This window comes from Acipenser ruthenus, chromosome 24, assembly GCF_902713425.1.
Source record: "Acipenser ruthenus chromosome 24, fAciRut3.2 maternal haplotype, whole genome shotgun sequence".
Lineage (NCBI taxonomy): Eukaryota > Metazoa > Chordata > Actinopteri > Acipenseriformes > Acipenseridae > Acipenser > Acipenser ruthenus.
In genome coordinates this window covers 26,088,475-26,103,015 of record NC_081212.1, presented here as the reverse complement: position 1 = coordinate 26,103,015, position 14,541 = coordinate 26,088,475, and the positions used below count along the sequence as shown (strand labels likewise).

The 14,541-nt window shown below is 43.7% G+C and overlaps 2 protein-coding genes across 8 annotated transcripts in view; both read right to left on the bottom strand.

Annotated features, from left to right (window-relative positions):
- Window positions 1-11,469, bottom strand: part of LOC131700602 (tyrosine-protein kinase Fes/Fps-like) — a 25,638-nt gene extending 14,169 nt beyond the window's left edge. For 2 of the 3 annotated variants that reach the window (XM_058998996.1, XM_058998997.1), the window contains exon 1: window positions 971-1,652. The gene's annotated coding sequence lies outside the window, so the exon portion shown is untranslated. Of the gene's footprint in view, window positions 1-970; window positions 1,653-11,375 lie in introns of those variants that run through there. The other variant, XM_058998998.1, reaches the window with a different exon arrangement.
- The window catches only part of LOC117429744 (furin-like), a 62,995-nt gene continuing 54,995 nt past the window's right edge, over window positions 6,542-14,541 (bottom strand). For 4 of the 5 annotated variants that reach the window (XM_058999001.1, XM_058999002.1, XM_058999003.1 and 1 more), the window contains exons 10-16: window positions 14,028-14,128; window positions 13,564-13,667; window positions 13,085-13,202; window positions 12,475-12,654; window positions 11,881-12,005; window positions 11,376-11,504; window positions 6,542-9,262 (exon numbers count right to left, since the gene is read on the bottom strand). In XM_058999001.1, the coding sequence (XP_058854984.1) occupies window positions 8,640-9,262; window positions 11,376-11,504; window positions 11,881-12,005; window positions 12,475-12,654; window positions 13,085-13,202; window positions 13,564-13,667; window positions 14,028-14,128 (1,380 nt within the window). In that variant the 3' untranslated portion in view covers window positions 6,542-8,639. Of the gene's footprint in view, window positions 9,294-11,375; window positions 11,505-11,880; window positions 12,006-12,474; window positions 12,655-13,084; window positions 13,203-13,563; window positions 13,668-14,027; window positions 14,129-14,541 lie in introns of all 5 variants that reach the window. The other variant, XM_058999005.1, reaches the window with a different exon arrangement.

Genomic DNA, 14,541 nt, shown 5'->3' with positions numbered 1-14,541 from the left:
TACAAATTATAGAAATCACTTTTTTTTTTTTTAAACTGCCCACATACTTTTGTCTGTGACTATGTACAGGACTGAATTTGACAGTTCAGATAACAAGGCAGCTACACGGTGCTTCACCTGCACTTCCCCCTTCAAGATGTTATTGCTGGAGTGGAATTGTTGTCTGCATTTCTTTGGAATGGAAGGTCAGGTGTGAACTGTCTACACATCCCTCGCTTTCACACCCGCAATGCTAACCTAGATTGTCAGGAAATGGTCTGTATACTGTTGCTGCTGCACTTAAAACTAATCTTAGTCAGTTCCTTTTAACAGCAGAACAATACTTGTGAAAGTGAACCAGGCTTCCTCAGTTCTATTTCAGTAAAACAAAAACAAAAAAATTGAGGTAGGTCTTTGCTTCTTTGAGAGAAATGGCTTTGTATTCCATTGCTATTAAAAAGCAGACATGGGGGTAGAGGGAGGTTCTGACTGAAAGCTACAGTAGAGACCAGCCCTAATCGAACCTGAGCGACAGAACACACAGCGACTGCAAACACTATGAAAAGAAAGGGGAAATACCAATTATACCTTACTCATTACTCATTTACTCGAAGGATTTTTTTTTCTTCATTAAAAAAATAACTGGCACCATATTTCTTGAAAACTAAAACAATTTCTCAAATAACTGACCTTTACATCCTCTCACACACACACACACACACACACACACACAAGAAACCAATGAGAGCAGATTCTCCTCTACAGGAGTGACCTGGTAAGAAAGGGTACATTTACACTTTAGTTAAAATGTTTGCCGACAGAAACTTGCAAGATTATTACAGTGATGGAAGTCATCTATGAATTTCAGACAGTAAATCATAAATTCAGAAGTAAACCTGTTAGTTTTACCACTGATGAAGGCGTTGGCTGAAACTTGTGTCCTCAGTTTCCTACAGCAGCAGTTTGTTTGCTTATTAAAGGTGACCCTTACCTGAGTTGAACAGCGGTTCATAAATTGGGGTCCCTAAATCCAGGCTGTGCAGGAAGCCCAGTGTAACTGCTGTCCCGCCACTCAAATCGAAAATGACAAGAGCGTGACCCTCACTTCTGCAAACTTCACTTTCTCTGCGACCGTGTCCCCAGTTTGCAGCAGTGTGTCAAAAGAAAACCTCATCCAGCTCCTGAGTTTTTTCTGTCACTTCTCTCAGCGCCTCCACTCGTCTCAAACCTCCTCTGCTGCAGCTATGTTCCTCCTACGAAGCTGCTCTCTCTCCCAATTTCCTTCCTCTCTAAACTTGCCAACACATGAATTGTGTTGCAAAATCTTTAACTGTTAGAGCGCCAGAGGAAACAGCCAAGGCAAAGAGATTGAAAACAAAACAGCAGAAAACCAAAAAAAAAAAAAAAAAACACAGAACAGGGCTCGCCAGTGGAAGGAAGTCCAGCTATTTCCAGAAAGCTGCACCAAGACCAGGAAGTTGCAAAGGTTTTTTTCTTGTTGAGTGTGTGTGGTGTGTGCTCTGCTGAAATGCCTTACCACACAGAAACCTCTGAATTAGACTCAGGGCCAGGCTGACAAGTACAACCCACACTGCGTGTCCATTGGCCTGGGAGTAGCAGAGCTTGGACAGGGAGAGTACAGCTCAATGCAGCAGCTCACACTCATACAGGAGCAGACTGGGAGATTATTTAGAATCATTGACAGCAATAGGAATGTGAACTAGCAGGTTTTTTTAAAGGAGCCTTTTTTCTCCATTTAATACTCCCAGCACGTTCCAGTCACCCTGTGTCACTCCAAATACTCCGGAGCGACTACATTTTTAACTTAATACTGAAATGCAGGAGCTGCCAAAGTTGTCCTTACCACTCCTGGTCTTTGTTCCAACTGTTCTAAATTGTTTAATTCAAATAATTAAACCTCAATCCAGACCCTGAAGTAGTTATAATCACATCATTGTACCCGTTAAACCTGGAGTGGAATATTCCTCCAGGACTGAGATTAGACACCCCTGCTGTAATGCAATCTAACTTCCCAGTCTAATCATAAATAGCCTCCATGACACACCCATTTTGAACACATATTATATATGGTTCCACTCGAAATGAGTGCAAACTTCAGGAAATGGCAGAGAGTGTTAAACATATTGAAGAGGCGCAGAAAACATGTCTTTTAGTGCCACAGTAAACGTCTTATTTTTGCCTCCTGCATTCTTTATACACCTCCTGCTCAGGTTCACTGTCTTACCACAAGAGTCAAGTTTAATAGATTAGAATACTAATCTGAAGTTCTTTTCTCTTGAGTTACAAATCATAGTAAAATGGGAGGGGGAAGAATACAGAGATAAAAGAGGAAGCTGTAAGAGGCAAAGTCTAAACCTCACCACAGATACTTTGCTGATTAGTGGATTATCAGATAGACTTCTCAGTCAAGTCGTGCGTGCGAGTGAGTGTGCGAGTGAGAGTGTGTGTGTGTGTGTGTGTGTGGAGGCTAGTTGTCATGTTCTTTTGCAGTGTGTAGGAGGACTGAAGGCACACATGTCTCTTTGTACCATCTTTATTTTCCTTTTTTTTTTTTTTCATACCTCTAACATCCTATTACCAGAACGGGAGGTTTGTTGTTTTAATTCTCTACAGTAGTTCCTCTTCAGATTATATCCTACCAGATTGATACTCCTATTATATTATTTGCCATGCTTATTAAAAAAAAAAAAAAACACTGCTTCATAACGATTAAAGCTGAAAAAAAAAAAAAAAAAAATCAAGGATATAAAACAGCTAAGCAAAGAAATATTTATAAGCAATGGCAACAGCACAGAGTTAATGGGGATTACACCCCAACTGTGCGCTGATGCAGTAATCCAGAGAGGCTGTTCAATCAGCACGGGTGTTCACTGGAGTGTAACACCATGTTTACTTAAGGCAACCAGCATTTGTTTCGTCATTTCAATAAAGTTTATTGTGTACTGAAAGACAAAAAACCAAGTTGCAACTGTGGATTTGTAAACTGAAGGTCCAGGACATAGCAGGCTTTGAAGTCATAAGAGCAATATAAATCAATGCACAAACAACTCTAATATTATCTTATTTATTGCATTGAAATAATTCAATTGCAATAAACCGTTATGCTTCCTTCTGGTTTGTAAACAAATATATGGAGCCTATCTATCTATCTATCTATCGATGGTTTTGAATATTAAAAGTAGCTACAGGGAAGTTCACTCTTGCTCATATAAAGCATGTATTGTGAAAATCTCCAGCAGCTCAATGGCTTCGTACCACACCCAGGCTTGGGCAGCGGCTGCCTAGGGCACAACGTACAGGCATCAAACACAGACGCCACCTCCCTTTACCCGCACACTGCACAGGCTTTGCACTCGGACAGGACTGCCAGCAGGCTTGGTACAGCAACGGTGCTGCAAGAAAACACCATATCGTCTGACCACAGGGAGCAGATGACCAGCAATGAAACTGACAATGATCCAACGAGTGTGTGTGTGTGTGTGTGTGTGGACCCTGATACACAAATGAAGGGTCAATCTTACTCAGCTGGGCATTGTAGTTAATTAACTGGACTATAAGAAGCTTGTTTCTAGAACAGTGTTTTGGTCCATTAGATCTTACACCCCCTCATTAGGCAAGTACTTAAAAACTATTTAAATCCCAGAACAAAATAGTCCGGCTACAAGAACACAAACCTGGTGTTAAGAACACAATAAAACAATCTACTAGAAAGCAAATATCTTGCAAGTAAGCCTCACATGGAGCACTTACTGAGAGAGATGTTTATACCGCATTGCCTTATATATGCTTTGCACAAGCCCTTCCCCTAAAGCGGATGTAAATCTCTTAATGCAATAAAGGGTTAATCAGAGCTCAACCCATCTCATGACTTGACAGAACTTCCTATATTGTTCTGTAAACACAGCGGCAGCTGCTGATGAAATGTTTACAGTTCTAAGTTTCAAAAATACAAAGTTCACCAAATCAGCTTCTGTGACAGCATCAACGTGAACCACCCGAGCTCTCTCTCTCCCAGAACCCCTTGATGGAATGTGATTTACTGCAGCCCCTAATGCACTTAGTCAACTGAAGATAAAAGCAGCTGTCGAAACAAGGCAGCATCTCAGAACAGGAGACGAGCACACTGTACTGTTAGCAACTTTAATTCTCTTCCCACACTTTGACCCGGAGTTCAAGCTTCATTGAGGTTTTATTACCTTTTAAAATTTAAAATATATCTGTGGTAAGTTTATCCAATCAGTTTGTTTTAAGTCTAAAAATAAAACTAAAACATTGGATGTTAAAAAAAAAAAAAGCTTCAAATAAGATTAATTTACACTAGTTCTGTAACATCAATATTATTTTGTTTGGGTGAAAACATCATGCAAACTCAGCACTGGGCTTAATGGTTTGTGGATATGACCCAAGCTGACCCAGTACTGTTGAATGGAGCACTGCCAGCAAAGTCCCACACTTCTGGTCTGCCGTGAACAATAAAACCTGCTCGCTGAAAACCCAACACCCTTTCAGTCTATTTGTTTTGTTCCCCATATCACAAGGACAAGAATATGTTCTAAATTAAATTACTACTCAAGTAAATAAATGAATGAATGACAAAATACCTGAGTTTGCAGATGGACTCCTTCACAATTAAAAATAAAAAGTCTCAAGTGGCTCAGGGCGCGAGATCTCACAGAAAACGATCAGTCTGAGAATCGAAAGGTTACAAATGAAAAGGTGCTGCTTTACAGGAAACTAGTTTGCTGGCTTGGTGTTAGACTGACATTTGAAAGTGAAGTTGCAGTTCTTTTGCCAATGCTTTGACCTGATTGCAAGCAATTCCCACCCAAGCCCAGGAGTGCATTTCAATGATGGAGCGGCTGTCTTTATTCTTGCATACGATGCCAAACACAACTCTCTTTTTTCCACCCCACCAGTTTTGGTTTACGAGTCTCCATGAAAAGCAGTGTGATGAGTTACGACAATACTTTGTTCTGTTCACATTTTCAAAAGAAAGTATCACTGGGCTAACCTGATCCAACTCTGGTAAAGCAGGGGTAGCCACTGGTAATGATTTCAGGTCACAAACTGTGTGGACAGGAAGCAGCAATAGCTCTCACCTGATTTCAAAGCGGTCATTGAATTTGTACATATCTTCATCTCAATCTGCAGCAGCCTCATGCTTCAGGCCAACGGGTTTCCACATCCTCTTGCACACAGTTATTCAAAACAAGTAACATTATCATCGTTGCACTGGTGCAGCTAGTTCTCATTTGATAGTAAAATATTATCACAGTGTAGAGAGATAAGCAGCAGCTATCTTCTTGAAAAAGACAAGTCTGAAATTTGGGAAGTCCACACAGGGCAACAGTGTGTGGTGAGGGCTCTGGACTCTTGACCGGAGGGTCGTGGGTTCAATCCCAGGTGGGGGACGCTGCTGCTGTACCCTTGAGCAAGGTACTTTATCTAGATTGCTCCAGTAAAAACCCCCAACTGTATAAATGGGCTATTGTATTTAAAAAAAAATGGTGGTGTATAATGCGGTATCTTGTAAAAATTGTAAAGTTGCCCTGGATAAGGGTGTCGGCCAAGAAATAATAAAAACACAGAATCAGTAATCAATATCTAAACCTTTAAATTACAGCTATGAAGTCTCCAGTTCCCCCAAAATGACACACACTAGTACATTGTATAGAAAGTTCTTGGTGGAATTCAATTATTTCCAATGACTTCTTCCTGTGTTGACATGAAATGTAACATTGGTGTTGTGCCACAGACAGCCAAGTGTTCCGAGGTTGTGTTTAATGCGTGCCACTCAATTTCCATTTGGCACACAGAGCACCAGGCTGCGTACGCACAAAAGACAGCACTCCATGCTGAGATTTTTAATACAGGAGAGGTAGAAACATCTTCTTTAGGAACGGTATAGCACACGGTTTAAGGCCCTTGTGGACTGGGTGTTAGAAGCTTTCATTAGAACAGTGCTCTGTATTCCTTTGTATTTTTGAATGAGATTAATAAGAATGCATTTAGAAACTGCATGTGTTGCCACAGGAGAAAAATGAAGATTCAACTCTGATCTGAATTTAGAAGAAAACAGAAGAACCCACCTCTCAAGCTGGGATGTAGATACACAGCTGTTTAATATTTTTAATGTGGATCCCGTGGTTCAGGTTTGTATTTGATTTGTTTCTCTTAAGTGTTTGTTTCTCAGATAAAACATTAATATGAATTCATCACTGCCTGTAAGGGATTTTTATACAAACCCCACCTCATACTGGATTATTTCATGAAATGTACAAAGATTAAATCAATCATAAGCAAAAGCCAAATAAACATCTACATAGGACTAAACTATAGCACTGGCACAACTACAGCCTGTAGGTCAAGACTGGAGATCAATACGATTAGCAATGACAAAGGAGAACTTCAAATAGTGAGACAGTTTGCAGCGCCACCTAGTGGAAACCATTTAAAGGCTCCAATAAGCACACTAGTTTTAACTCCCCCCTCCCTTCATGTAGACAAGCGCCTCTATCTTGCTCACAATAAACGTCAACAATTGTTTGCATAAATTGATATATTTTATTTCACTTAGAATCCATTTTTAAATCAGCATATCCACATCCATTAAATAAAGGAGAAAAAAAAAAAACATGAGCAAAAATTTAAATTACACAAAAATACAAGAATTACTGTGCACCATAGATAGTACAAAAATAGGACTTTTTTTTTTTTTTTTTTTTTTTTTAAATCTCAGGCAGGTCATACATAATTGTATTATAAATCACCAGCCCAAAGGTATTCCGAGAGAGAGAGAGAGAGAGAGAGCCAATCTCACCATGAGAATCATACACAGAAAGAAGGCTGGCTTGATTCTCAGAGACATAAGCTTAGAATCAAAGCCAAGGAGTTTGAAAAGGGCACAGCACAGAACCGGAGCCAGACAGTAGCAGTCTTTGTAGATGCTCACGCACACAATATATAGAGCCCTGGTCAATTAAACAAGTCATTAGGGGGGTTTCTCTTGGGATTATAAAATTTGCTGCATTTAAAGTTAGTTTGGAAAGAGGACGTCATTTTAGCAGAAGTGACCGCGAGCTCAGAAGCAACAGCTTTAGGTCAAGGACGGTGCTGGACTTCTCATTCTCTGCACCGTCCCCTCCTCTCCAACGGCAGCCTTGGACTCCAAAGCAAAGACCCCACACTGTTTCAGGCACTAAAGTTCCAGCCAAAATCTGGAAACTTGCATCCTGTTTTGTCAAAGGGAAATCTCCTCCCCCCATTAAAACAAATCCAACGGTCAAGATCATACATTTAAGGAATCAAAAGTTGTTTGATACTAATTCTAAACTAAAGAGACTTCTCTTCCACAAAAACACAGGTGATAAGAACTGTCCCTCTATGTATAGGAAAAAAAAAGGAACCCCCCCCCCCCCCACACTTCCTTTCTAATCCTCTCCCGAGACACAATAAAGCAGGATTATGCACTCTAATGAATTGCAGCTTTCTCCCCTCCCTCTCCTGTTGTGTTTGTTTAGAGCTACTGTTAAAGACTAGGCCTCGAATTCTTTATTACAGGATGGGAATCACCGCGATCAGCAGCTCTGATTAGGAAAGGAATAGACAGACAAGGGGGGGGGGGGGGGGGGGAGCAGCATCAGGTTACCCCCCCGGAATGGAGACGCTCACATACACACCACCACAAATGTCTCCATTGTATCGAACAGTCAATTACAATTACACACACTATTTTCAAAATGTATCAATGAGAATCCCCACACTGGTGCTACATTTCCATTGCTTAGGTAAATCAACTGGATAGGACTGATGAGCGAGAACAAAAAAATGATGGATTTCATTATTGATGTATTAAAATATGCAGATGCTCCCGTTGCCCCACGGTGATCAAGGTATGCGCATGTATGAGTGCGTTCAATAAATTAGATAGGGTTTGTGTTCTGTGATATACATTTAGCAAAACAATGAACAGTAATGAATAGTGTGCACTAGGAAAAGATAAATAACACAAATTGACAGACTAGAAGCAGCTTTAACAGCAGTGTGAGGTTGTTCCTTGTGTTCCACATGTAGGCATTTATATATATTTAGAAGTGTACACTAGTATGGCTTTGCTGCAGCTAGATACAGGTCTATATTTTGCAGGAAGTACAAGCACTGTGTGCAATACATTCAAATGTATAAATATATATATTCACACACATACATACGCACACACAATTTAATGTAACTCCGACTAGCACTAGTCAAAGCTTTGCCAGGGCAGAGGGACGCTCCACGAAGCAGCCTTTGTAGTCCGATCAAGAACAGAAACCACGGGCTCTGCCATCACCATGAAAGAGGAGAACAGCTTCAGGGAGAGGAGGGTTATTTGTAGTGAAATTACAGGCAAGGACCAGTGAGGAAAGCAACCCCCTTCACACGTGGAATATGAAGGCTAGAGCAATACAGCTAGATCCCTTTGACCTGGAAAAGGGGGAGGTCAGCCCATAATTGAGCAGTTAAATTCCTATCTCTCTACCACTTTTTGAAGCCATGTTCTCCCCCAGCACCCCTATCAAGAATTAATTGGAGCCATGTATGAAATGGTGGCTGTGAAAAAGAAAGAAAGAAAGAAAGAAAGAAAGAAAGGAGTTTGGTTAAAGGGCACTTTGTGTTTTGATGAAGGCAGTCCTCTCGTGAAAATCGAATTCCTCGTCTGTATCTGAGAAGGCCTCGTCCTCCTTCCACACCCCCGAGGGGATGCCCTTGTATGAGATGATCCCTCCCCGGCCCAGGCCCAGCCCCCCGACACCCCCCATGGACTCCAGGGAGCGCAGTTTGTTCTGCATCCCCCAGGGGGAGTTGCCAGAGCAGATCTGAAGCATCAGGAAGACTCCCACAAAGGAGGCGACGATGAAGGCACAGCTCAGCACAGCCAAGACGATGGGCAAGTGAGAGGACAGCTCCAAGAAGGAGCTACTGTCAGTGCTGCTGCTGCTCCCCACAGGGGAGTCAGGGGACTCCCGCTGGATCTGGTTCTGGTGAGCGCAGGTTCCCGAGGCAGGGTTGAGGTGATTGTGAGGCGGACAGGACAGGCAGTCTGTGGGGCCCGGCCCTTGACAGGTGAGGCAGGTGGTGTGGCATTGGAGGCACGCTTGCACAAGGGACGGCTCGGACCAGTTATCAAGGGGGGTGTCGGAGGATTTTGTTCCGGGTGTCATTCCAGGAGGACACTCCCTCACGCAGCCCTGCTGGAACAGGAAGGATCCTGGGCTACACTCTGCAGAGAAACAAGAGGGAGAGGACGATAACTGAAGCGGGACAATGAGTCAGAGACAACTTCCCAGAGAGCGAGAGCAACAGGGAGGAGGGGGTGACCACTTGTGTTAGGAGACGCATGCAAATAGCAGAATGGGAGGAAGGGAATAAAAACAGCCTAATGGGAAAAGATGGGCAGCGGGACAGGAGAAAGATTGACAAAATGAAGGCATGGAGAGGTTTGAGGCACATTCCCATGATACTTAAGTCATGGTCTTCAGAGCAGAACTGCTGACAATTATTGCACCGTTTTAAGTACAAGCCAGCTCCTAATTCAATTGCAACGTCAGAGTCTATCACTCGTGTACATGTCTAGATCTGAGCAGCCGCAGCTGAAAGGTCTACAGAGCTGGCTGCAGCCCTTTCAAAGCAGGACCGTTCCCATTTTGAACGAGGAACGTTACAGTGTTCAAGTACTGCTGTACACACAATAAAAGGCTAGCTGTGTGCCAGCATTTCTTTATTGATGAGAATAAAGAACTCACTCACTGCTGTGTTAGTTATTTGATGCTATTGACCTGCACCTCTAAAATTGATCACCAGAGCAACCCACTTGTCAAACAGATGATCTGATCTAACTAAAGATAAGTATAGAACATGCATGCAAGTAGGCCACTGAGAAGTGAATTAGTTATTCCCCTATAGAGAGATGTACTAAAAGTAGAATTAGCAGTTATTTGTGTGTAGCAATGGGAGTGAACAGCAAACGTGCTTTCAATATTTTAAATACATGTTACATAAAATAGCTGGGACTGGATCTCATGCAGCTCCTGTAATAAAACCTGTCACTCAGACAGCAGCTCATCGCATCACTCTGAATTATTAATCCCATGAAGAGACTGCTTATGGACCCCCCACCCCCCTTCCCTCCAAGTGCTGCTGCTGCCTGCTGTGCTTGGGAGAGTCCTTTAACAGAACTCATCAGCCCCATCAGCTGCTTGCATGGGAATGCATCTCAAACCGCTAACCTTTAAAAAGGGGAGCAGAAAAACCCCCCACTGTGCACCAGAATGGGACGCAGTGTTAGTGCGATTCTAACTTCTTTACACCAACACAATCCCGCTGTGAATTCACTCAAGTGAATCTCATGTGACGCCTGCAAAAGCAAGCCTATTCTCTCAACTAACTCTTGACAGGTGTATATGTTGGCTATTGACCCTATTAAGTGCCATTACTTTAAATTTGCTGTCAAATTACGAGTGATCAGGCTTCACCCACGAGGGAAATGCAATTATAACAGACGAGGCACTGTGAGGTGTCTGTAGTGCTCGTATACAGAACATCTTGATCGCACTGCATCTTCTTGCTATTGGAGCAGACCCTTTCAGGTGTCCGGTTTAAATGCTGTGCCTCATGCAGTAGCAGAGTGACCCAGAGCACCGCACCGTGAGTCCCTGACCTCCACATGCCACCAGTGATCACAACACTCCCCTCTCCACACTCTGGCTTTATATTCCAGGAAGTCATCCTTATACTGGAACCACCACCAGCACACCACGGTAACCCTGCAGCTCCCCTGACACTGACCTGATCCAGAACCAAACGGAATCATCGTCCTCCAAGCCAGTCAGAACCAGACCCGGACACGCTCTACCGACCCACCTTGTATTGGAGGACTACCATCTTATTACACCACTTCACCCCTTTATCAGTGAATACCAGTCGATCAAATAAAAGCATTTCATATCCCTGCTCCTTGTAGTCATCTCACCAGGAGCATGTGAAGGGATACGGGCCCGACTAAAATGGAGGCCGTGCTTCAGACTCCCGATGACAGCGCTCAGAGCCACATTATAAAAACACCCAGGCTAAATATCCGTCTGACTCTCTCGGGTTCTTAAAAAGCAAAAGACAAAAACAAAATACAAAACTGCTGTCCTGCCTCTTCACAATGCCTTGAAATGCTTTAATTTAAAATAAACAAATACATAAAATAAATAAAATGTAGTGCAGCCTTCAGCTCCCTCACCCCCACACTAGCCTTTATATATTTCACCTACGGCCTGGTCACTTGCTGTGTGTAACACCAGGTTCTGCCTGCAGGGGGCACTGCTCCCCACTGTTTTAATACCTACCTATACAGATCTGGTTGACGTTGAAGGTTTTGCAGCTGCTGCTCCTGGGCTGGCTGGAGTTGGATGTGGAGAAGTTCGGGGTGTTTGAGCCGGTCCCGTACAGAACCAGGGTGAACTTCCTCAGGGTGCCTGTGGGCGGAGCAAGAGAGACAATGTAGGCAGGCATCAAGACTGGAGGAGCCAGGCTGCAGTAGAGCTCCCAATGGTACAGATAAATGCTGTAGTCACCTTGTGTGGAAAACTAAGATCCAACACAACATCCCCCCCCCACCGTGTTCCCTTGTATTGAAAGCAGGAGACGGGATCAGAAATGGCAACAGCTGACTAACCGTTCTCTTGCTCTTGATTTGCTCTAGAGGTTTAATTAATCCAATTAAAGCTGAAGCATTGGGATGAGACTGGTTTAAAAAAATAAAATAATTCTGCTCTAGGCTGCGCTGCACTGCCTGCCTCCCAGTCCCTAAGCTCTAATCACTTGGTCACACTGCCTCTATGTAAATCTGACCATAGTTGCTGGCTCCGGAAGCATTCTCTATCTCCAGTGTCCACTCCCCACGAGGGTCCTCGTCCCAGGAGTGGGTGGTCATGAATGCCCAGTCGTTAAACCCCTCCGAGGAGTAATCGTGAGGTCTGAGGAGGAGAGCAGGCATTAGCAGCCGATCACAGAATCGGGACAGGAAGACACATGCTGGCACACAGACAGATCGACAAGCAGAACATTAAAACTATGGGTCTTCCAGAATTGAATTACTCACAGGGGAACACAAAAAAAAAAAAAAAAAAAGGAGACAGCAATCAAATGGTGGCAGACAACTGGTTCAGCAAAAGGGTTAGAGGCTAATTAAGCTTTTACACCAAGGCCATTCCATGAAAAATGCTACATTTGGCTTGATTAGATTAACAGGATGTCAAAGTTTTGGGCTTGCTTTTAGATAGATGAAATAAACCAGTAAAGCAATCTACATGTATCAGAATTTCCCCCATATTTCTTAATGTAACTCTAAACCACCAAGAAAGCTACTGTAGAGGCTACTTGTGCATGTGCGTCTGCATGGCGTGTAGATTTGTGACAGCCAGCCAGTCCAGCACGGGGCAGTACCTGGGGGAGAGGAGGGTGGAGCGGGTGCCCTTGGGGCTGATGAGGTACACAGCCAGGTCTCCACGCCGGTTGTATGACAGAGTGAGCTGTGCCTGGGCGTGCTCCAGCGAGCTCACGTAGTTAGACATCCCAAAGCAGGCATCCACCTTCTGAGTGATGACCAGCCGATTCCCAATATCCCTGGGAATAAAAAGACAAGCTTGACTTTCTGATTGCTACACTAGATTCTCATCAAAACCCACAAAGGCTTGAACACTGACATTAATCCTCACCAGGGACAGACCCAAGAAACATTGTGCCCTCTGCTTGATTGTGCCACTAAAGCCTTTCTGCTGTCCCTGTGCTGCACTGATGCCCTGCTTAATAGAAAAAAGTAACAGGCTCCTTGCACACTTTCCAAATCCTGCAAGATTACTGCAGCACAGAACTATCCATTTAAAAAGGTGGAAAGAAATGCACCTGCACCACATTGTACTGCACAAACCAGAGCAACAACTCTGATCCCTCCATGGAACAGACTGGAAACTAAATACAGAAGATTTGGGAACATTTCAAAAAGTATCCTGGACATGACCCCTTCCACACCTGTCCTGTTTGAACCCGTCCTTACCTGGGCTCTGAGAGCAGCTCGATCACACACTTGTGCTGCGGCTCCACGTTGGTCCAGTTCCGGGCCAGAGTGACCATGGCACCGGCGTCCAGCAGCCCATAGCCATACGAGTGACTCACTGTGGACAGATTTGGGGGGGAGAGAAGGCTTATTAATACACACAGCACATCAGTCGAACTGCATTACTGGTCAACATACTTGTTATTTCCAAAGTAAGTTAGATGTCTATATATTCTAGCCTGCTGCTTGCTTCTAGGACTATGTGAATTAAAAGGTATGATCCTTGTGCCAAAAAAATAAAAATCAGCTATGCTTTATCCTGTGAACAGGAAAGTCGAGAATTAATGCTTTTGCTCTGTGGATTGGGACCGCTGTTCCGTTTCCAGTCTCCCCCCCGCCACAGAGTGGCACTGTGCACTAAGCAGACCCACGTGCTCCCCGCTAGGACTGAGTGCCGATGCCCAGGTTGTCATGGTTACCTTTGCGGCCCACGCCATTGGTTTTCCAGTCGTTGGTGTTGAGGTGGGCGGGGCGAGAGGTTCTCACAACCAGGTGCTGCATGTCCCTCCAGGTCAGGTTCATACTGCATCACAAAACAATAGCCAGAGTTACAAACAATCACACATAACCTGCTTACAGCACTCCAAATAGAGCTATTACACCATTCAAATCAAAAGAAAACTACGGATCCCTGCTGTGCAGTCCCAATGGAGACATGCCATGTGGCATAATGCAGATGAAAAACATTCAAACTGCATGGATCTCAGAAGCACTGTGCTTAATACAAACATGTCAAGCTGAAAAATACCAGGAAGAAAAAAAAAAAACCCCACACACACACGAGCAAAATGTTCTCATTTCAGAGTCTGGAGTCGTGTGGACCGAAGAGTTTGCATCTCAGATGTCTTCCCTATAGGCAGGTGCTGAGCCTTTAAACACTTACTTAGCCTCCAGGGCGAGTGCAATGATCCCAGCTGCGAGGGGGGCGGAGGCAGAGGTCCCGGTGTGGGAATCTGTGCACTTCTGTCTCAGATCAGTGGTGACCTGGGGGGAGAGGGAACGATCCTCTCATCATTTACATTCCCACCACAAAACAGTGCACACTCAGAATGGCCTTCAAAAAAGGACAAGCAATGCTGTTCTATTAAAACAGTCATCTCCACTGCCTACTGAACAATGCCTACAGATGTGCTCAGTGAATGCATAACAACTCCCAACCTCGGTCAGAAAGCTATGCACGCAATTAAACTTGCAAGTCGTGCGTGATAACTGAAACCCTGAAAATATGAAATCCTGTGTATGGAAATGCAGGTTTAAAATAATCATACTGAGGAGGATGATCATGGGGGTAGCAGCATGGTTTTAGGAGAAAAATACTCTTAGAAGTAAATGTAGCTTGAGCCAGAGGGACACAGAGCTCAAAGAATACTAGCGTTGGTTTTATAAGGTGCTCTGAT